This window comes from Lithobates pipiens, unplaced genomic scaffold (genome assembly GCF_037356315.1).
Source record: "Lithobates pipiens isolate NorthernLeopardFrog02 unplaced genomic scaffold, aLitPip1_a1.2 Scaffold_25, whole genome shotgun sequence".
Lineage (NCBI taxonomy): Eukaryota > Metazoa > Chordata > Amphibia > Anura > Ranidae > Lithobates > Lithobates pipiens.
This window is the reverse complement of record NW_027507787.1, coordinates 68,030,359-68,054,074: the sequence shown is the minus strand read 5'-3', so window position 1 is coordinate 68,054,074 and position 23,716 is coordinate 68,030,359. Positions and strand designations below refer to the sequence as shown.

Below are 23,716 nucleotides of genomic sequence, written 5' to 3'. Positions count from 1 at the left end.
CTGTAGAGAACTTGAGGTCCTGAAGGCTTCTCCCAGTCGCCAAGTAGCGCAACGTGGCGATGAGCCTCTGCTCTGGAGTGATGGCTTGCCGCATGCAGGTATCCTGCCTGGTGATATAAGGGGTCAGCAAAGCCAGCAGACGGTGAAAAACGGGGTCCGTCATCCGGAGATAATTCCTGAAATCATCAGGATTATTCTCCTGGATCTCACGGAGCAAAGGCATGTGCGAGAACTGGTCACGCTGGCGCAACCAATTCTTGGTCCACAAACGCCTCCCCTCCCTGTTCATGGACCGGGCTTGTGTCAAAGTAACAACCCCAACACGAAGCCCCTGCACAGCAGAAACTCTACGATGAGTACGTAGAGGAAACATGGTTTGAAAACGGTCGGCTGGTCAGAACGGACACCAGAAAGCACAGATAAACAGCAAAGCCTGAAAGAACGACCTGAATAGCAGAAGCAAGCAGACAATAAGAACTGCCTTTCAAAGCGTACTATACCAAGATATAGTCCACAATGATCAACAAATACTTACTGACTGCACACACTGATTATCAGATACGCAAAGACAAGCAGAAACTGAAGAGCTGTAGCGATCTGAATCACAAATCTGAAAAGCGCGAATCGTCTCTCGCCAAACTTCTACTAACACGCGATACTCACGAGATCAGCAGAAGGAGCCCAAAGGGTGCCGGACGTGGTGCTGAACTTCCTTTTTCTAGTCCCGCCGTACACCGCTTACGTCACCACGTTCTTGGCAACCGCTAAATCAGACAACTTGGCCCGACCGTGTGTATGCAACAGTTTCGGACTAAATCCGATGGACAAAATCCGATGGATTTGGTTGGCAAAATCTCAGACTGTGTGTACAGGGGCTTAGACATCTTAACTCGATGACCATGTTCACCAGGACAGATATAGAGGGTAAATGTCCGTAGTGGGAATACAGACAGCAGTCAAGAGTGCGTTACTCTGTCCAAAACTGAAAAACATATATGTTTTGTTATTTGACATTTAGTTTACAGGTTAGCTTTGCTTTATAGCCACTAATTATTCTCTTAAACTACATACCTATAGAATTAAGGTTATGACACATATAATGTGTTTGCATTGGCATACTTCATCCAAAACTAAAAAAGTTTTGGATTGGCATATTCCTTAAATCAGAGATCCCCAACCCCCGGGCCGTAGACCGATGCCGGTCCGCAGCCTGTTGCTGACTGGGCCGCACAGCGTGGGGGGGGGGGCGACAACCATGGTCCGCAAAGGCCATAACAGACAGTGGTCGCCGCTCGCCACCTGCTGTGCTGCCATGCATGTGTGTGTATCGCCTGGCTCCTCCGCCTGCCTGACAATGTCATCCAATTGGCATAGATGACATCATTATGGGGGCACTGTGAATGGGGGCTTTGATTGCTAGGGGCATGATAATATAAAGGGGACTGCTCTGTAAAGGGGGCACTGTAATGTACTAGGGGCTGTGATGTAAAGCTAATTGCACTGTAAAGGGAGCACAGTAATAAAAAAAAGGGAATGCACTGCAATTCCTACAGTGACCTTTTACAGTGCAGTCCTCTTTATATTACCGTGCCCCTTTTACAGTGCAGACAGCCCCCCGTTACATTACAGTTCCCCCTTTACAGTGAAGTCCCCTTTACAGAGCGGCCCCCATTACATTAATGTATAGGAGCACTGTGATGTAAAGGGGACTGCATTGTAAACAGGGGTTGTGATATGAAGCAGGAACTGATATAAAAGAGGGACTGTTCTGTAAAGGGGGGGATAAAGACTGACTTTGTGATCCCATCCACCAAACACACCCCTGTCCCCGTCCCTGGGAATATTGTCCAACATGAAACTGGTCCTTGGTGCCAGGGTTGGACCGCTGCTTTAAACCTAGAAAAATAAAACTCTTGCTGCAGCTGCTCATGCACCTCTGAGAGTTCTATCATTTGTCCCAGCCCTTCTTATTGTCTCTCGGACAGCTTGATATGCATATAAATATGGAGAATATAAACAGAAAATAATAAAATATATTATTATTATTACATGTATTCGCCATATATAATTATCAGGCTACAATAGGGTTTCTCAATAGCGGACCTGTGATAAGCTGTTTGTTCTCTTTCGCTTCCGCTTCACTGCATGAAACTTGTTGTATTTATTGGCAACTAAAAAACTGTTTTATTTCTTTTTGTTTGGTATTTCTTATGTATAAAAAAATGAAATGAAAGAATAAATTATATAGCAGATAACCTGCAAAATCATTTGTTGACAGCAGGTGGCAGTGCACAGCTAAATTAGAACAATTCAGTTGCAAAGATTGGGATTTTTTTTAGTCTTGGGGTTTTGTAGAAGATAGACTTTGTTTATGCAGACAGCCCCAACAATAGAAACGTACTATGATGTACATGCATAGCACACAATTTGCATGAAAATAATGTCATGTACTGACCTGTAATATCCAATCAGAAATAACTGGTTTACTTTGGTATGATTTAAATGACTGTTAGTCACAAATACAATACCTAGAGTAAGTTGAGTCTTTTAGGATACTGGAGAACTTGGAAGAAACCCATTCATGTCCATATACAGGGGGAGCCTACAAACTCCAAGCAGCTAGAATGGGGTGGGGATTGATCCGGGGGCACTATTTCTGCCAAAGCTTCAGAGTTTTAGCATTTAGGTTAGATAAATCCCAGGTTATTGGGGCAGCAGCGGTGGCTGCACTATATAGAGATATGCTGGAGGATACATTCCATAATATTATTCCTATTTGATTTATTACTTTAGCTATCAGTAATTCCAGTGTTCTTCAAACATTCCAACATAACTCCTCATCCACCGTTTACAATTCCTTGGCATCACACAGCCACAGTTTTATGTTTTCTATATAAACAGAATCATACCACTTGAAGTGACTGTTAAATAAAGGTGCCAATAAACCTGTTACCAGCAAAGGAGCTTGGAAACACGTCTCCCACTGCCTGCCACTCAATGTCACTCTGATAAAGAAGACGTCTTCAGATACTGAACCCTCCCATAGTGTTCAATACCTGACCCCCTGTCCTGGCTTAGTGGTTCCTGCCGCCAACTTCTACATCACTATGTTGTCATCTAGGGATGTATGGATGGATGGGAGGAACCACTGACTGCAGCAGGGGACCAGGATATTGACAATTCTGGGGGAGAAATGCTGACAGAACAGCAACAAAACTGTGCTGTGTGGATGTGATGGATGTGAACAGGATACTTCTGTTCTTGCTCACTTCGATGACTTTTATAATCTGGTTCCTGGTTACTCTAGAATACTGCACATTATAATTGTCCTGTATACTGCTTTGTCCTTTTTTATTGTGCCTTTGCATAAGAAAAGCAAGTCAAATTTTTGAATCTGTACATTTACCTTAGCAATACAGCTTACACTCTTGTTTTACATCCATGTCACAATATGTGTGAACCCGATTAATAAAATCCCATGTAAGCTTTAAAGAGGAAGTAAACCCTGATGAGTTTACTTCCTCTTTGATTCCCTGCAAAGGTAAAGCATAATGGACTACTATGCATCGCATAGTAGTCCATTATGTGTCACTTACCTGACACAGGAGCCAGCGAAGTCACCGCTGTCCCCTTGTGTACGGATATAAGAGGGGGGGTAGGTTGCGCTATGGAACTTAGAATGTAAAACAAGTATATGTAGAAAAGTATTATTATTGGAAAAGTATTATTATTGGATTGGTAAGAGCAGCCTCTATTTATTTCCGTCCTAGTGGGCGGAACAATGAGATGAGATGAAAGAGGAGAATAGATTTGGCGCTATACCAAAGAACAAAATACAAGAATAAAGAAAAATGCATAAATTTACCAGCGTGCTGGCAATTGATTTTAGACTAGTAAATAAACAATACAAATCTAAATTAAAAGGAAAAAAAGAAAAGAGGGGGAGCTGTGCTCCAAAAAGATGATCAATCAATATTAATAGTGAATACAAAACATATTGCACAACATCCTATATAAGCCAGTATATTATTCCATTTGCATGCAGATACCAACGTGCTGGTGACTGTGGCAACAATAAGTGTCTATGTTTAAAACTGAAATAAATATCCGTGTTGAACCATAAAAGAATAAATGAATCAATAAAGATAATATAAGGCTCCGGGTGACGTCTGTATGACGAAACGCGTAGGGCGTGGCCAGACGACGTACACCTTCAGCGGACACGGCACTATCTATTCTCCTCTTTCATCCCTTGTGTACGGAGCCTCCATCTTCTTGGCGGGTCTCGCTGCTCCGGCGCTGTCATTCGACGGAGCCGCGATTACGTCACTCCCGCGCATGCGCACGGGAGCCGCCACTCGCGGCATATCACCGTTAACAGCGGCTCACTCAGTGCACTTGCACGCCGCTGTGTATGGTGCATGCGCCATAGACAGCAGTTCCTGTCTTTTGGCAAATATCTCCTAAACCGTGTAGGTTTAGGAGATATTTCTTAATCTAGGCTTACCTGTAGGTCAAAGTGGTTTGTAAGGGTTTACAACCACTTTAACATGCTAATGTCAATTTAAAAGTAATCTCAACCTTTTTAAATCTTTGGCTTTCTTCTAAAAAAAAAAAAAAAAAAAAGTACTTTGTGGTCCTGCCATTAAAGTGTTACTAAACCCACAAGTAAAACCAGTCTGTATATGCAATAAAGCATCCTTGTTATACTTGCTGTAAAACCTCCACATGAAATCCTCCACATTGTGTACAAAGGGTGTTTGATCCTGTCTTCTCTGATCCTCCCCTTCTTCCACTGTCTCCAATCTATCTGCTGATAGAATACAGCTTTGGGGCCATTCTGCACATGCTCAGTTTGGTGTGTATTGCTAGAGAGTTTTTTTTTTCTTGGGAGGGTGCATGTGATCATCACAGGGCCAATCAGCACTGTGCAGACAGAGGATCAGGGGTCCTGCGGCCTCATAGGACAGTCATAGGAAAATGAAAACTACTCCTATAAACTTTAACCAGACACAAAGCTCCATGCACACTGGAGCTCATAAACTGTAGTTTATTGGAGTTTGGGCGTTTTTTTTTTAAAAGCCCATAAACTCCACTCTATGTTAGCCTATGTGTCCATGCACACATGTACGTTTTTTAGCTTTAACGAGTAGTGGTGTTTATAGGCTTTTTTTTTTAATTCGCTTTCAAAGTGCAGTTTTTCACCGCCAAAAAACGGCAAACGCGATAAACACTCATAAACACGCATTAATTAGCGTTCAGCGGTCTATTTTTTCAATGCATTGTGGGATTTTTGGAGTGTTCTCTGTGTAGTTTTATTAAAAACGCCCATAAGCGCTAATGCTATAAAATCATAAACGCTAGTACAAAACGCTGTTTAAAAGCTATTTTTCCAACCAGCATTTTCTGCCAGCAATCTGGCATCCAGAAAAAGCTTTTTTGAGCTTCAGTGTGCATGGAGCCTGATAAAAGTCACAAGATTGCTATATACTGCTGTTAAGAAAAGGTTTTCAGCAGTTTATATTTTCTAAAATAATTGCATTTCCTTGTTCTGTGTACTGTGGAAGTCCATATATAGTGAATGCAGGGTCCTGGGTTTAGTAACACTTTAAAGTGAATGTAAAGGCACAAGGTTTTTTACCCTCATGTATTTGTATGCATGAATGCAAAAAAACTTCTGTGTGCAGCAGCCCTCCATCCCCTTATTCCCCTAATACTAACCTTAACCCCCTCTGAATCCAGCGATGTCCAAATGAGCCTTGCCTCTCTGAGGAATCACACTCCCAATTGGCTTTTGGCAGTAGCAGCAGGAGCCATTGGTTGCTGCTGCTGTCAATCACAGCCAGTGTGCCAGTCCGGAGAATAAGATCCCCATGACTAAGCCCCGAGGGGCTGAGTGAAATGCATTGGGTGCATGGCCTGGCCGGAGTCCACACTGAGGTTGCCACTCCATTCATTGCAGCAGGACACCATAGATGTGCGACTTCCAGGGGTCACCCTTCCTTCCTTGAACCTTTGCAGGAGCCAGGACCTGCTCCATCCCCTGTCAGAACTCTAGCAGCAGCTGTGGATGCCCTGTCTATATACTGCCTTCCTATCGAGCCTGAGCAACCCACACACTTTTCCCAGGTCTCAGGAGATAGAGAAGGCAGGACCAAGCCGCAGGTCCGTGTCTGAATGGGCATACAGAGCAGCTGCTCAGTTTGGGTGCCCCCATAGCAAGCTGCTTGCGTGGGGGCACTCAGCAGGAGGGAGAGGCCAGGAGTGCCAAAGTGGCACATGAGAAGAGGAGGATCCAGGCTGCTCTGTGCAAAATCACTACACAGAGCAGGTAAGTATAACATGTTTGTTTTTTGTCTTTGATATCAAGTTAAGGTCCTTGCTCAGCCACCTTCTTTTTATAGGCTGACAGTGCTTTGTCTCCGTCTCCAATATGTGCTGCTGCGTTGCCATCCTGTCCACATGGGCTTTCAATAGCTACTGTTTTAGCATGCATTATACAGGCATTATCCATATTGTCACCATCGGAAGCTCACCCCTGAGAAACGCCCTGCAGCAACAATAGATTGAATAAACAGTAGATTGAGGTGAAAAAAATAAACCGCGCTAGAGTGAAAAATAAAAATACACAATAATCTAAAATAAAGGCCGCAGCTCTAAGTGAGATATACATACCCAAAAACAATAGAAAATTTTCAAAAGCTGCGCCAAAAAAAAATAAATATATATATATATATACTAACTACCCCAAAAAGTAACAAAAATTATGGAAAATTTTAAATAAATATCACATTCCATATAAATTCAGTGAAAAAAGTAACAAAAATTGTGATTTATCAGCTAAAGAGGAAGGAACAAACAAAGTTCATAAAAAGTCCTCAGTTGCAATCCATTCCAAAACACCACGGTGAATCCACTCAAAGACTGCACACAAGTGCCCATCACCAAGAAGTGAGTTCGCTTACCAGATGGAAGCTTAATCAAAGCCTTGTATGCAAATCCTCAGTATCCTCCTCCTTAGAACTTGTATTCATAGATCAGCTAACCACAATGAAAGGCAGCGTTCCCATAAATATATACCTCGTTCAGCGATCACAAATAATGCTATCAATGGCTGAGATAGGTTAAAATTATATCAGTTATTTAATAAACGGTGCTCTGGCACGAGTAGGTACCAGCGATGCTGCCTTAGAAGGACCAAGATTTTCCTCTGAAATACGTGGTGCAGGCTTAGCTGACTCCCATGCAGTCTGACCGACAGACTATTGCTAAACCTGTGGAGGAGGAGGAGGAGGAACCCTGTGCTTGGAGAAGTCCTTAAGGAGAGAGGACTAACCCCTTTGGAGTATATGACTTATGTGACCTCCTGTAATTGAAGAGGTCCTATATTCCAGGTGAGAGCACACCCAATAGGCACGATTGGTGGAAGGGTTTCACTGTGTGGCACAGGTGTGGGAAGATTACAATATTAGACTGATCAATGAATATTCATGTTATAAGTGACTTTTGAATCACATTGATTGCACTTTATTATGTACTATTAGTAATCTATTGCACATGGGTGTTCTGGCATTATTTACTGTATGTATATGTGTGGTCACTATTGATAATTTCATATTTTCATCACAATTTTATCACTTTATATTATGTAGTGGGATTGTGTATTTTGGAGCACTTAACCTTATTTTGTGATTTGGTATTCAGGTGTGAACTATTATTTTATATATTACAGGTACTTATATAGCACTGTCAATTTACACAGTGCTTAACATTTATATTGTATGTTCACAGCAGTCCCTGCCCTCAAGGAGCTTACAATCTAAGGTTTTTAACCACTTAAGCCCCGGACCATTTTGCTGGCCAAAGACCAGAGCACTTTTTGCGATTTGACACTGTGTTGTTTTAACTGACAATTGTGCGGTCGTGCGACGTGGCTCCCAAACAAAATCGACATGCTTTTTTTCCCACAAATAGAGCTTTCTTTTGGTGGTATCTGATCACCCCTGCGGTTTTTATTTTTTGCGCTATAAATAAAAAAAGAGTGTCAATTTTGAAAAAAAAAAAGCATTCTTTTTTACATTTTGCTATAATAAATATCCCCCAACAATATAAAAAAAAAATGTTTTCCTCAGTTTAGGCCGATACGTATTCTTCTACATATTTTAAGTAAAAAAAAACACAATAAATGTTTATTGATTGGTTTGCGCAAAAGGTATAGCATTTACAAAATAGAGGATAGTTTTATAGCATTTTTACTAATAATTTTTTTTTTCACTAGTAGTGGTGGCGATCAGCAATTTTTATCGTGACTACGACATTATGGTGGACAGTCACAAAGCGCTGCGCGACTCGCACATGCACAGTAGAAAACGGGCTCCACTGCCTGTTGCCCTTACCCAAAATGGCGGCGCCGTGACCCGAGACTGAGGGACGGGTCAGCCTCGGGCGGCTGACATCGCGGGCGCCCTGGACAGGTAAGTGTGCTTATTAAAAGTCATCAGCTACAGTGTTTGCAGCTGCTGACTTAAAATTTTTTTTTTTCAAAACCGGCCCTTCTCTTTAACCACTGTGCTGCCCACTAATAGTCTTTAGCTGTTCTTGGGTGTTAGGCCCCTTTCACACCAGCGGACAGATCGGGTCTGCCTGTCTGTTTTTCAGGTGGACCCAAACGGACTACCCATTCTCTATGGGGCGGCGGATGTCAACAGACATGTGTCCTCTGTCACCTGCCAGCATCTGATCCAGGCCTCTAAAAACAGACGAATGGGGGTACCTTTGCCATCTATTTGGCAGATCGAATGACAGTCGGATGTAAACGTACATGCAGTCCCTTTCCATCTGACCACCACATAGAGAACAGCAGACTATGTTTGTGTTCTTTCTGCATAGCGGAGCGGACATGGTCCTGTCATCTGCCTGCTCAGCGGGGATCAGCTGAGAGATCCCCTGCTGAGCAGGCAGATTCGATTGGACGGATTCCGCTCCATCTGAAAGGGGCCTTAGAGTTTCAGAAAGCCCACCCTGAGAAATGACATGAAATGACTACAAAAAGGCTATGGGAGACCAGCAGCAGTGAATTGCAGCATAGGTTGAGTAAACAGAAAAAAAATTTTTATATCAAATACTTACCGTAATTTTCCTTTCCTGATGGGCTCCATGGCAGCATACCTGTGGGGTAGCCCCGCCTCCACGATTACCCAATAGGACCCAACTCCCATAAATCTTTGCTCCCGGCTACTATCAGTGTTCTGTAACTAGCCTACTCCAGACATTTGGGAGGGAACTCCTGCTGCCATGGAGCCTATCAGGAAAGGAAAATTACGGTAAGTATTTGATATAAATTTTCCGTTTCCCTGAAAGGCTCCATGGCAGCATACGTGTGGGAAATAACTCGCCAAACACACCCGGGTGGGCAAAATGTCGAGCAAAGAACAAAAGTTTATTTAGCATTGTCAACCGACAAAACTTGCAAACCAAAATTAACAGAAAACAGAGCCGCTGGCTCTACACAATAATGAGAAACAAAGGTATTAATGGAAGACCAAGAGGCCGCTCTGCAAATAACTTCAGGTGCAACATGTGGAGAAGCTGCCCACGATGTTGAGATACTCCGTGTTGAATGAGCCGTTAATGCCTCAGGAGGAGCCAAGCCCTTTGCTCTGTATGCCCTCTGAATGATCTGAACGATCCAGGTAGAGATAGATCTGGCCGAAGCTCGCAATCCTTTATTCTTGCCATGAGGGAGAACAAAAATAAATTTTGTTTGCCTAAAAGGAGCTGTGACTTCCAAATATTGCTTTAGCGTGTGTCCTACGTCCAGAGGATGAACATCCTGACTCTCTGAATTTTTAAAAAGTGGGAAGCACAATTTCCTGATTCTCATGGAAGACCGAGGTTACTTTGGGATTTGATCCCAACATGGGAATCAATACTGCCCTGTCTGGAAAGAAAGTCAGAAAAGGTTCCTCCGAACCTAGATTCCTAATCTCAGAAACTCTCTTGGCTGAGGTTATAGCTACCAAGAAGATGGTCTTGAGAGTGAGATCCCTTACGGACAGAGACTCTGTAGGATCCTTTCCAAGGTTCGAAAGAAAATCCAGCACTAAAGGGAGGTCCCATTTAGGAAACCTTGGTTTTCTTTGGGGTCTGAGCCTGATAGCTCCCTTGAAGAATTGTCGTACCAGTGCATGGTTTGCCCAGGAAATACCCGTAAAGGCTGAAATAGCCGACACTTGGACTCTTAATGAACTGATAGCTAAAGGTAAATCAAGGCCTGTTTGGCCACCTACTTGAACAGGGGTTGCCCAAAGAAATTTGAGAAGGTGTGGAACTGCTGGCTGGATGATAACACAACGGCAACAGATGTAGTAAATAACCCATAGTTCGGTATGGATGTAGTATGGTTATAGGCTGACCCACCTGCTCCTATGACACTTTATCCAGTCATTTTAATACTTAGCACGAATTATCCTACAATATCCTCTCCCCACAGTGGGGTATAGATAGGCAAGTTTATGTTTGTGTTAATTTGCCCTGTTGCGGTCGGTTGCCGCATCAGAGGCAGGGTATATGTTTTGTAATGTGCTTTGTTGTGGCCTGTTAACGCATTTGGAAGTTTACCCCTGTGTGGGAAATGTTTGGCCCCTGCGTGGGCGATTTTGTATGACACTGAAAATTCAATAAAAAAAAGATAAAAAAAAAAAAAAAAAAAAAAAATCAAGGCCAGTTTGGAGAAAGCTTAGCATGTCTTGTACTGATGGAGAACTGCACGAATTTTCTCTGGAGGACATATGGGCTGAAAACTTGGACCATATGCGCTCATATACCCTGTTAGTACTCCCTCGTCTGGAATTGAGAAGGGTTGGAATAGCTTCTTCCGGACAACCAAGAGCTTCTAGCCTTTCCCTTTCAAAAACCATACTTTGAGTTGCAGACATGATGGGCATGGATGTAACCTTGTGCCTTGAGATAGCAAATCCAGCCTGAGAGGCAGGGGAACTGGCTCTTGATAACTGAGGAGCAGCAGTAGAGGGAACCAAGGCCTGTTGGGCCAGAATGGAATCACTGCGAGAATCTCCACCTTCTCTGTCCTGAGCCTCCGAAGGAATTGCAGAATCACCGGAACTGGAGGGAAGGCATAAGCTGTCTGAAACTTCCAATGTTCTGTGAGGGCATCTATCCCATATGCCTGAGGATCCCTGAACCTTGAGTAATATTTCGGAAGCTTCCGATTGCACGGGGAAGCGAACAAGTCGACTTCCAGGGACAATCCTAAGGTCAGGAGCCAATCAAATACTTCCCTGTGTAGGGACCATTCGTTGTTGTCCAACTCGACACGCGATAGGAAGTCCGCCTGAACATTCTGCACCCCTGGGATGTAGACCGCAGAAAGGTTGGACAAATTCTTCTGAGCCCAATTCATTATCGGCTCCACCTCCTGTAACAGAGACCAGCTGCGAGTTCCCCCTTGCTTCTTTACGTAAGCCACCGCGGTTGTGTTGTCCAACCTTAACATGACCGAGGCATTTGCTATCAGATGGTGGAATGACCGAAGCGCCTGGAAGGCCGCCCTCAACTCCAGAACATTGGAGACGACTCTTTGTGATGGAAATATCCACCTGCCCTGAGCGACATCCGAAAGGCAGTGAGCACCCCATCATCGGTTGCTGGCATCTGAAGTTACCGTGACCCATGAGATGGGTATGATCGAATGGTGGTTGCGCAGGTTCTTCCCCTGCAGCCACCAAAGAAGAGACGTCCTCATCGCTGGAGTGAGGAATATGCGCTGTGTCTGGCTGGATAAGTCCCACTGTTGTAGAAACCCTTTCTGAAAGGGACGAGTGTGCCACTGGGCCCACTTTACCATGGGAATGGTGGCTGACATTGTGCCAATCACCTTCAGACATTGGAGAGCCGAGAGATGGGATGACGCAAGGGCTGCATGAATCCTGTCTCGTATGACTCCAACCTTCTCTTCTGGAAGGGCGATGGTACCTTCCACTGTGTTGAAATGTGCCCCTAGAAAAACGAGAGACTGAGTTGGATCTAGGTGACTCTTTTCTAGGTTCAGAAGCCACCCGAACTCCTGCAGAGTGGAGATGACTAGGTCTTTGTGCTCCAAGAGCTGCTCTCTGTTCTGGGATAGCAGAAGTAGGTCGTCGAGATAGTGGTGGAGACAAACACCTTTGACTCTGAGAAAGGCCACAACTGCCAAAAGAACTTTGGAGAAGACCCGTGGGGACGTTGTTAACCCAAAGGGAAGACATGTAAATTGAAGATGTTGATTGCCTACCGCAAAGCGGAGGTACTGTTGAAACTCCTTTGCCACGGGGACATGGAAGTAAGCATCCTTCAAGTCGACTGATATCATCCAGTCCCCCAGATGCACTGACTGCTGGATGGTAAGCAAAGATTCCATCTTGAACTTCTCTTTGTGAATGTAGGAATTGAGATGGGTCAAATCTATTACCGGCCTCCATGTGCCGTTTTTCTTTTGAACCAAAAAAACAGAGGGAAATACATGCCCTCTCCACGTTCTTCTTCTGGAACGGGAACGGCTGCGCCTTGATCCAGTAAAGAGTTCACGTAGGTCAATAGGACTTGTTTCTTCTCTTCTGATTCTGGAAGATTTGTGGGAGTAAATCTTAGCCTTGGGGTGCTGATAAAACCCCACTTGTGACCTGAGGAAACTGTTTTTACTGTCCAAAAATCCCGAATTAAGGCCGCCCAAACATGCCTGAAGTGGAGAAGACGAGCCCCCACCTGACAAGTTTGAGCGGGCCCAATTTCAAAAGGATTTTGCAGAATCCTGCTTGCCTGTCAAACCCCCTTTTGAGGTATTTTTGAAAGAAGACTGCCTGGATCTCCATGACCTTGAGAATTCTCGACCAGGTCTATAGCTCCGCGCCTCCCTGGCACGATCAGGGCCTTGTCTTCTAGGAAATAGACGCTTTTGATTTTGAAGACGTCTGTCCTGGGGAAGAAACCCAGATTTCCCACCTGTAGCCCGGGATATGGCAGTATCCAGCTTGTTACCAAACAAAGATGTCCCCTCAAAAGGAATACGGCACCAGGCCTGTTTGGATGCTGGATCCGCCAGCCATGGACGGAGCCATAACGCACAGCGTGCTGAGACCGCTGCTAACATATCCCGAGATATCAGGCGAATAACATCAATACATCAATAGATGCCTCCCCCAAAAAGGCAGACGCCATCCTGATTTCTTGAATAGGGGAGTCTTTGGCTGTTTCAATAGAAATACCCCTCAGGAATTCTTCTACGGAATCAGCCCAGGATTCTATGGCCTTAGATACCGCTGCCATTGCAAGCACTGGTTTGCAAGCCATTCCAGAAGTCAGGTATATCCTTTTTAGGTCTGAGTCGATCCGCCTTTCCAAAGGATCTTTAAAAGATACCGTATCCTCTAAAGGTAGGGTTACATATCTCACCAAACGCATGAGCGCTGCATCCACCAGTGGAGCTGACTCCAGGTGTTTCACATCCTCTTCTTTAAAAGGGTATAACTTCAGGATTTTTGACTGCATGGAACCCTTTTTATCCATCTTGCTCCATTCCTCGGTGATAATGTCAACCACTCTGAAAGGAAAGGAAAATATTGTCGCTCCTTATTGAGCTGTTTAAATAATTTTCTCTGCTTTGGTGGGGAAGTAATAGGGTCTTCCCACTTCAGAGCTTCTCTCACTGCTTTGACCAATGAAGGCACCAGTCCATAGTCAAATCCTAAACCAGGATCCTCACAGTCAGATTCACTGTCTGAGATGGGAGCAGATAGGCGACTTGGTTGAGAGGATTCCCATGTCTCCTGCAATGGGTTCTCTCCAGTTGGAGGAGCCAATAATTCTGACGGGGATTCACACAACTGTAGAGCATCCCTCTCCTGCAAGGACTCCTTCACAACCCGTCTTACTAATGACTTCAAACGCTGCTCTGCACCATCCCTTTCATCTGCAGCTTTGGAGAAGCAGTGATCGCAAAGGGATTTGTCTGATGGAACAGGCATCCTTCACCCCCAGCATGATTTTTCCGTATGCTTGCTGGAGTGAGCAGCAGGGGGGTGAGAATAATTATTGTCACGCTGTTCAGACCTTGACCTATGCTGGCTAGACCTTGAGGAGGATTTATGGCGGTGTGATCTTGATGATCCACTGCGTCTAGAGGTATTAAGTTGTGGATCAGACCCAGAAGGGCTGTAAAGACAAACAGACAGAGAGAGAAAAAGATACACAGTCAATCCTACCTATGCACATCTCTCTCCATTATAATACCATAAATGCTAGCAACCTACCTAACATGAGCGGGCTGGCCACTAGGAGGCAGTAAGGCGTCCATATCCAAACAAACCAACAGATCAAAGAAGTACTGCAAACCAAAGAGAAATAAAAATGCATTTATTTAATTTTTTTTAAAGTAAGCATTTCCCTAGCCTAAGGGGCATGCTCTTACCTTAAACCGCCGAACTGTCAGCCCCGGGAAGTCGCTGCGACCACTGCAAACATTCCCAGGGATCTGACAGCTTCCAAAGACTTTTAAAAGTGGCGCCCGTGATGTCATTGCCGACGTCAGACGCGAGGCGCTCGCGCGCATGCGCGGGAACCAAGCCTCGGTTTCACACCGGGTTCGCACATGCGCAGAACACCTGCATAACCCGGAAGTAGGAGAGAGAGGTTTGCTGAAACGCGGAAGCGACCGCAAACAGCATAGAGGAGACCGCTAGACAAAACAGAAAAGGAGAAAAATACACACAAATACATTGCTGCCATGGATGGACAAAAGGCTCACCACTCTACCAACGATCACCTGGCCGAACGGACTGGGACACACACGCCGTACCTCCAAGCAGATAATGGTCACCCATAGCAACGGGACACAGACCGTGCGCACTCAGGTAGGGAATCCTTTCTTCAGCGCTACTCTGCAAATACACTTCATACCCTGCTTAACAGTCAGGGCCTATCGGAGGAAAAATTCTCAGTCAATCAGCCAATCGATCGTCGTGAAGTTTTGTTTCCAGGAAAGAAACCATCTGGTCCTACTGGGGAGGACAAAAAAGGAACACTGATAGTAGCCGGGAGCAAAGATTTATGGGAGTTGGGTCCTATTGGGTAATCGTGGAGGCGGGGCTACCCCACACGTATGCTGCCATGGAGCCTTTCAGGAAAGGAACTTATTTTGAAACCATATGGCCATTGTTTGATACACATACAATGCCCAATACAATGCCCCATTCACTTGTTACAAGGCCGAATCACTGCAGTTCTGGCCATGATCACAAATCGCTGCACAATGCGGTTTTGGGTGAATTATTGTATAATAGTACCCCAAACATGATGCAAATCTGCACGATTAAGGCAAATCGTACGTTTTAAAACACACTACGCTTATCGCCCAAAAAGGAGCATGAACTTTTTTTTTTTAATGACAAACACGCATAGGACGCCCATGAAATGGATGTGCTGCCCTATGTGCCCCACGCAAAATCGTGGTGCCTTAATCTACTTTAAAGAGGAGTTCTGCCCCCTCACTAAATAATTAAAAGTCAGCAGCTACAAATACTGCAGCTGCTGACTTTTCATATTAAGACACTTGCCTGTCCAAGGATCCCGCAATGTCGGCACCCCAGCTTATTTTTCAAATGGCTCTCGGGTGCTGCAGCCGCCATTTCTTGTAAGGGAAACAGGCAGTGAAGCCTTGCAGCTTTACAGCCGGTTCCCTAATGTGCATGCGCAAAGCAGGGGAAGAAGGAGGGAGAGCCGAAGTTCCAAGGGACTTTGCCGTGGCGAAGTCATCCGGAAGTGGGAGCGGGTACCTGTCAGAAACAGGTACCCCCTCCCCCCCTTCCAAAAGATGCTAAATGTGGCAGCAGAGCGGGGGGAGGAGGCAAACAAGCAGAGCTTCCCCTTTTGGGTGGAGTCCGGCTTTAAGCATTTTGGGTAAAGTTTAAAACAACACAACACAAGGGTAATATACACTACGGTTCTAAAACTGCACTTTTAAATACAACACTAGCGCTATTCTTGCAAACGTTCCCTAAACATAAATAAAATACATCTGCAATAAATTATTAAAAATACACAAAATCTTTAGTATTATAACAGGCCTAAATAATGTATAATAATGAAAAGGATTTATCTCTGTGTTTAAACACAGCAGACAAGCAATGTTAAAAGTGTTGTGTACTATAAAATAAAAGTCCAAGATTATGTATATCTGATGTCCCAGGGTGAATAATGTATGTAGTAAAAAAGTGAATATCCAGACTTTTTGACCTTTGCCATTACAGACAGCTGGAAAGGGACTTGCCTTCTGTAACTAAAGCTTGCTAAATAGATCCAATCCGTACATCGCTCGTAGAGGAAATCAGCAGCTGTAAATTGTATTCCACTGCTCTATCCTTAAATGTTTCCCCCGTGGAAAATTAAAATTGAGCCTGTAGAAAAAATCCAATAGTGTAATATGGTGTATTTGTTTTAAAAAAAATAATAATACAGTCCACATCACTTGCATATAAGCCTGGCTTTGCACTGGTACGACACGACAGTCATACAACTGTGGATCCGACCTTACCCTGCGACTTGAAGTCTGACTTCAATGAACGGGATTTGACTTTGATCCCGACAATACCAGGCTCTTTGTGTCTGGTATGAATCTTTAGGAGAAACTCCACGTTAAATAATAAAAAAAAAAAACAGCCTAGAGTTCCTCCTCCAAGACTATACCAGACCCTCTGGTATTGATTTTAAGGGGAATCCCCACGCCAATTGAATCTCATTGAAGTCGGAATATCGTCTTAACTGATCCGACTTTGGCATGCAACTTGTGTTGTGATTATCTTGAAGGAGAACACCACGCCAAAAAAAAAACAAGTCCCCCTCCAAGACCATACCTTGGTCTGGTATGGATTTTAAGGGGATCCCGACACCAAAAAAAGGTGTGGGCCCCCCCAAAATCCATACCAGACCCTTATCTGAGCATGCAGCCTGGCAGGTCAGGAAAGAGGGTGGCGCCCCCCCTCCTCCTGAACAATACCAGGCCATATGTCCTCAACCTTGGGGGTGAGGGTGTTTTGGGGCAGGGGGGGCCCTGCACCTCCCACCCCAATGCACCATATCCCCATGTTGAAAAAAGCTTCTTCCTGACAACCCTGGCCATGGTTGTCGGGGTCTGGAAGCCCCCTTTTTTTACCCTTACCCATTCACCTAAAAAAAAAGTGTCAAAAATAAAAACAGTACGCCGTTTTTTGACAAAGTAATTTATTAAAGCAGCTCCAGTGTCTCTTCTCCTTCCGATTTCTTCTCCCTCCGGCAATGTCTTCCTCCTAAAAAGAAAGCGAAAGTCCACCGCTCCAGGCCAATCCACCGACAGACTACCAACTCTCCAGAAAGGTGGGGGTTCCAGGTGCAGGCTGATTGCACAAACCAAGTATACGAAAAACAAACAAAACTCTGGACAGCCGTACTCCGGATTAGGTGAAAAATGAAAATGCTTTATTATTATTTTCTTATTTTATATGAGTAGCTATGAGTAAGTGCTGGTTTTAGCGTGAAACGCGCCAGCAAGTTTGTTCTATGTTTTTTCCCTTTGCTGTGATGTCTCGTGTGATATGGAGTTTTTTTACTTAAAATAAAAGCATTTTCATTTTTCACCTAATCCGGAGTGCGGCTGTCCAGAGTTTTGTTTGTTTTTCGTAATGTTTTCATCCTCTGCTTCTTCTCCCTCCGCTGATGATATCTTCCTCTGGTTCATGTTCCTCTGCTGATGTCATCTTCCGCTGCTGGTTCTCTTCTCTCCGCTGTCTTCTCTCTCTGCCAGTTCTCCTCTCTCCGCTGTCTTCTCCCTCTGTTCTTCCTCCAATCTTCTCCCAACTCTCACGCCTGCTGTACTGCTAGAGCCTCTGTGTGCCATTACTTATATATCCATGGGGCGTGGCCACCCGGTAACGCCCACGGAGGCCCTGCCCCGTGTCACGTTACAGCCCCATCATGCTCCAGAGGGTGAAGACATCGCCGGAGGGAGAAGAAATTGGATGGAGAAGAGATGCCGGAGCTGCTTTAATAAATTACTTTGTCAAAAATCTGTGGACTGTTTTTATTTTTTTACGCTTTTTTCTTTTTTAGGTGAATGTACCCCATACTCATTAACATAGGGTGGGGGGGCAGGATCTGGGGGTCCCCTGGGCCCCCCCACCCCAAAGCTCCCACCACTTCATGTTAAGGGCATGTGGCCTGGTATGATTCAGGAGGGGGGGAGGCTCTCGCTAATCCCCACCCTCTTTCCTGACCTTCCAGGCTGGGTGCTTGGATAAGCGTCTGGAATGGATTATGGGGGAGGGCCTCAAGACGTTTTTTTTTTGCGTGGGGATTCCCCTTAAAATCCATATGGTCTTGGAGGGGAACTCTATGCTGTTTTTTATTTTATTTTTATTGTTTTTGGCGTGGGGTTCTCCTTCAGGATCAGTCGCATGCCAAAGTCGGATCAGTTAAGACGATTATCCGACTTTGATCCAACTTCAGTGAGATTCAGTGGGCTAAAGTAGGATCAAAGTTGGACCAAAGTAGTGCAGGAACCTTTTTCAAAGTTGGACTGACTTGTGTCCAACCAGGTAAGATTGTTTTCATAGGGAACCATTCATTTATACACATGCAACTTGTGCTCCCAATCGGAGTGGTTGTCATACCAGTGTGAACCCAGCCTAACACAGCAAAAAAAGCTCTGTGAACTCATGGCATTGTTTTCCCACATCTGATGCTTGATTAAAACGCATGTCAAACACAGGTTGGCTAATACCTTTAATTGAGCAGTACATATGGCAGTTTAGAGGCAGCATTTGACCTGCTTTTCATTATGCTGCTTTTTTTCTTTTTGAGCCCGCATGGCATATTCGGCTAGCTTCACACTATTGCAGGTTGCTACAGGTGCAGGAATCACACCTGTTCCTGCACCCGCAGCCAAAATGTGCTGCTGTTTAAAAACTTGCGGGGCTGCCATTCATTCTTAATGGCACCCTTAGGCAATTATAAAATGCTTAGCGTTTGCTGGTGTTGGAACTGCAGGAAAATTTTCTGCACGCTACGTTTTCAAAATGCTGCAGGAAGCTTTTCATTGCACAAAATGGATGCACATCAGCCCATTCAAATGATTGGGTTGCAATGCCCATGTTAACGCAAAGCGGCAATAGTGTGAATCTATTGTTAAGGTGCATTTGAACTGCAGGCAAATGGGTCAAGCACTGTTTTCCATTTGAACACATCTGTTTGCCTTTGAACAATAAATGCAATGTTTGACTAGAACATCGAGAATGCCGCTCCCAGTGCGACATAACCCCTACTGCCAAACATGTATTATTTATAAGGCCAGGTTCAAATTAATCAAATTCACATGCCATCAAATGAATGGGCTGCTGTGCCCACACAAAACATGGCTTACAGAGCTGCACCAGTGTGAACCAAGCCAAAGACTTCAAAAGGGCCAGGTTCTCCTAAATCTATATAAGCCAGCTTTAAAGCACAATGGCATTTTAAAACACCCCTTGCTGATCCGTGCTGTGATTGGACATAGCACGCATATGGCAGCTGATTTCAGAAAATGGTTTTGGCTGTGTCCAGTCACACACACGGTTCTGTGTTTACAAAAACACAGAACTCTGTGTACAAGTAACAGCAATCTGGCTGTTTCTTCTCCCTGCAAAGCATGGAAAAAAGCACCCAGATAGCGAAGTAAAAGCAGTACACATTACATACTGTTAGGCACACAGTTAACCCTTTGGTTTTTCCTAGATGCTAACCCCTTTCGGCCAGTGTCATTAGTACAGTTAGAACAGTAATATCACTGATCACTATATTAGTGTCACTAGTGATGTTAGTCAGTGTACCTCCCAGCCAGTGTCAGCTAGCGCCAGATTACCCTTCACACTACCACACTCCCACTTTAAGTCGCTGATCACCTCCATTACTAGTATAGTGTCATAGCTGTATAAATTCCAGTAAATATTCCAAAATTTGTAGACGCTATACCTTTCACAAAAACCAAACCAATTAATATACACTTATTGGGATTTTTTTTATTTACCAAAGATATGTAGCAGAATACATTTTGCTCTAAATTTATGAAGAAATTAATTTTTTTGGGATATGTTTTATAACAGAAAGTAGAAACTATTGTGTGTGTGTGTGGTTTTTTTTGTTTGTTTTTTTCGGTCTTTTTCCATTTATATTGCAAAAAGTAAAAAAACCCAGTGGTGATCAAATACCACTAAAATAAAGCTCCATTTGTGGCAAAAAATTATAACATTTTACTTTTGGTACATTGTTGCATGACCGCGCAATGGGCAGTTAAAGTAGCACAGTGCTGAATAGCAAAAAATGGCCTGGTCATGAACGGGGTAAAACCTTCCAGAGATCAAGTGGTGAAATTCTGTTGTCTTCCTCACTTGATCTGCCGATGATTTGTATGTGGTTTACAATGTTTATGTATATTTGCATCTTATTTATGTCATGTGACTGCCTCATACACAGATAATGCTATCTGGGGTTCTTCCTTAATTTTAAAGTTTAGATACTTTTGATAAAAGCAATGACGTGTTTATTTTGACTCTGTTTTTTTTTTTTTTTCTTAGCTATTACATGAATTTACCTAATGAGCCTACAGACAGTTCCACATCTGAAGATCCCGCTGAGACCATTGACGTATCTTCATCAAAGACAAACTCTCCACCGATAATCCCTATCCTGAAGAAAGTCAAAGTGCTGGCTGCTTGCCTATTTTACACCTTCTTCGTCAGCATCATCGTCTTCCCCACCATCTCTGCTGGTATTGAGTCTGTTGATAAATACACTGGTAGCGTTTGGACCAACAAATATTTCACACCCTTGACTTGTTTCCTGGTTTATAACTTTGCTGACTGGAGTGGACGGCAGATCACAACATGGATCCAAGTCCCGGGACCCAACAGCAAAATGCTGCCAACGATGGTTTTCCTCCGAACGTTTTTCATCCCCTTGTTTATGTTTTGTAATTACCAACCTCGGAAACATATTTATGAAGTATTTTTTCAGAGTGACGTCTATCCGATCATCTTCATCACATTACTGGGATTGAGTAATGGTTATTTAGGGACACTTTCCATGGTTTATGGCCCTAAGGTTGTCCCCAAGGAGTTCTCTGAGGGCACTGCAATAGTCATGTCTTTTTTCCTTGGGTTAGGGTTAGCTATTGGATCCGCTTTCTCCTCTCTTGTTCATTTAATATAGTTAACAAACTCAAACTTTTTTTAGTTTTTGTTTTAAATTAGTGTTCATTTTAAAGGGCATTGCGATGACAGAACATTTTTCTAAGCAAATGTTTACTTTTTTTTTATCCTAAATTTTTTCCTTTTTTTTTTATACACTGTATGTACCTGCTATTTAAAAAAAGATGCCCAATAATCAATGGGTAGTGGATCTCTTGTTTGAAGTGCTTAGGTTGTTTTCTATACACAATACAAAAAAACTATTTGTTGATTATATACTAATGCTGCTCCTAAAATTAGTAGAAACGAATAACAATGCAACAATATATAAAGGGCGCAAAGGAAACAATACAAAAATCTAATTAATAATAAACAATGTGTATCTGATTAATAAAGTGCACAGTAAAATAAACCATCAAAAATGTCCATAATAATCATATGTGAACAAATCTTCTGTATGCTCCAACACCGTGAAAATAAAGTGCACACGTGCTTCAGTAAACTTGCTAAAAATGCTTCACCTGAAGTGATAACAAAATGATAACAGCGCATTTTGTTATGCCTTCGGGTGAAGCACTTTTAGCGAGTTTACTGAAGCACGTGTGCACTTTATTTTTAGGGTGTTGGAGCATGCACAAGATTTGTTCACATATGATTATTATGGACATTTTTGATGGTTTATTTTATTGTGCACTTTATTAATCAGATACACATTGTATATTATTAATGTGCTATTTGATTTTTTTGTATTGTTTCCTTTGCGCCCTTTATATATTTTTTCTTTGCTATACTTAAGGTACTTAAGCACACTGTCACATTTGAAAAAATGGAACCTCTTTTTCACTAAACCAAGGGTCTCCAAACTTTATAAACAAATAGCCTACGGTCCTTCAGACTTTAGGGGGGCGGAACTGTGGCCATTGGAAGTAGAAAAGGTCCCAATATTAGTGGGGACCCAACGTTTTTTCAGGGGCAGTAATTGTGCCTCATCATAGGTGTCAGTGGGAGGAATTGTCCCCCATTGCTGGTGTCACTGGGAAGAATTGTGCGCCATAATTGGTGTCATTGGGAGAAATTACCCGATTAATTGCTATTAGCGGGAGGAATTGTGCCTCTTCATTGGTGTGTGGTGGGGGCTGGATAAAGGAAAGCCAACAGCTGCATCTGACCCCCCCCCCCCCCCCCCCCGGGCCACAGTTTGGGGACCACTGCACTAAACTGTTACTTGAACTTCAGTGTACCTCTTTATGCCCACCAATGGGCCATTTATTCCAAGCACTTTGTGTTGCTTTCAGCTTAAGTTGCCCATAACATTCCCATGTTTTTGGCAACATGTTTTCCCTACTCAAAGAATTGCTTTGGGAGCATTGAGATGTTACTGGTTGTGGCTTGTGAATTGCATTCTGGGGGAGACCAGGTAGCTCTTAGCAGAGCTGTATCTCTCATATTGGCACCAGTGGGGTAGATCTCTCTGCAAAGGGTTGTCTATTGCATTTGGGTTGCCCCTCACTGCAAGGGTCATATGCTTGTTTATGTCTAGGGGGCTGTGAAAATCACTTTCACTTATCAGATGCTCTGCACCACCCACCCAACCCCCCCCCCCCCCCCCGTTCAGTTGGTGCTCTCCTCTGCGCTTTGGCAATGGACTGCACTTTGGCATCCTTCTTTGTTAATTTCAAGGCTATTGGTCTCTACATTGGTCTTGATTATGTCCAAGGACCTGCAACGTCTACTCTATAGGGGATATGAGGTTTTGGGGACTAGTTTTACAACTCTGAGGAGCCTGCGAAAGCTGATGTTCAGATAAGTGAAACTGCTGCTGGTGGTCCAGTAAAGCTATAGGAACGTTTAACCCTTGCAGGGCTGGAGCCTTTTTAGTAAAAAGGCATGTTATGCTCATGTTCAGATGTGCATTATATTGACACTGGAGAGAACAAATGTTTTTATTTAGTTAACAGAAATCTAATTTTTTACCATGGGTTTATAACTATATAGTTTAAAATAATACTAATAAGAATAGTTTTGAAGCTAAACTCCAGGCACAAAAACTTTTATTTAAAATATATTCCTTAACAGCCACAAGATATTACCTTGTGAATGTACAAGGTTTTCGCTGCCTGAACAGTTTTTGCATTTTGCACACATTTAAAAAATAATTTTATGCCTGAAGATTGCATAAAACCCCCAAAATATTATATATTTTCTGAAAGCAGACACCCTAGAGAGTAAAATAGTGGTAGTTCCAATATTTCATGTCACACAATATTACCACAAAGGTAAAAAAAAATTAAAGTTAATTTTAGGGGGCACAAAAATGCAATAAATTACCCAATTGTTTGGTAAAATATAAAAGTTGAGGTTACACTGAGTAAATAGATACCTAGCATGTCAAACCTTAAAGCGGAGTTCCAGTAATTGCTGTGTTTATTAAAAGTCAGCAGCTATAAAAAGTGTAGCTTCTGACTTTTATT

General features: G+C 43.4%; 1 protein-coding gene across 1 annotated transcript in view; it reads left to right on the top strand.

The window, feature by feature from the left end:
* Positions 1-21,644, top strand: part of SLC29A3 (solute carrier family 29 member 3) — a 150,322-nt gene extending 128,678 nt beyond the window's left edge. Inside the window, exon 6 of the mRNA XM_077454578.1 lies at positions 20,634-21,644. Within this exon, the coding sequence (XP_077310704.1) occupies positions 20,634-21,267 (634 nt within the window). The 3' untranslated portion in view covers positions 21,268-21,644. The remainder of the gene's footprint in view (positions 1-20,633) is intronic.
* The last annotated feature ends 2,072 nt before the right edge of the window (positions 21,645-23,716 follow it).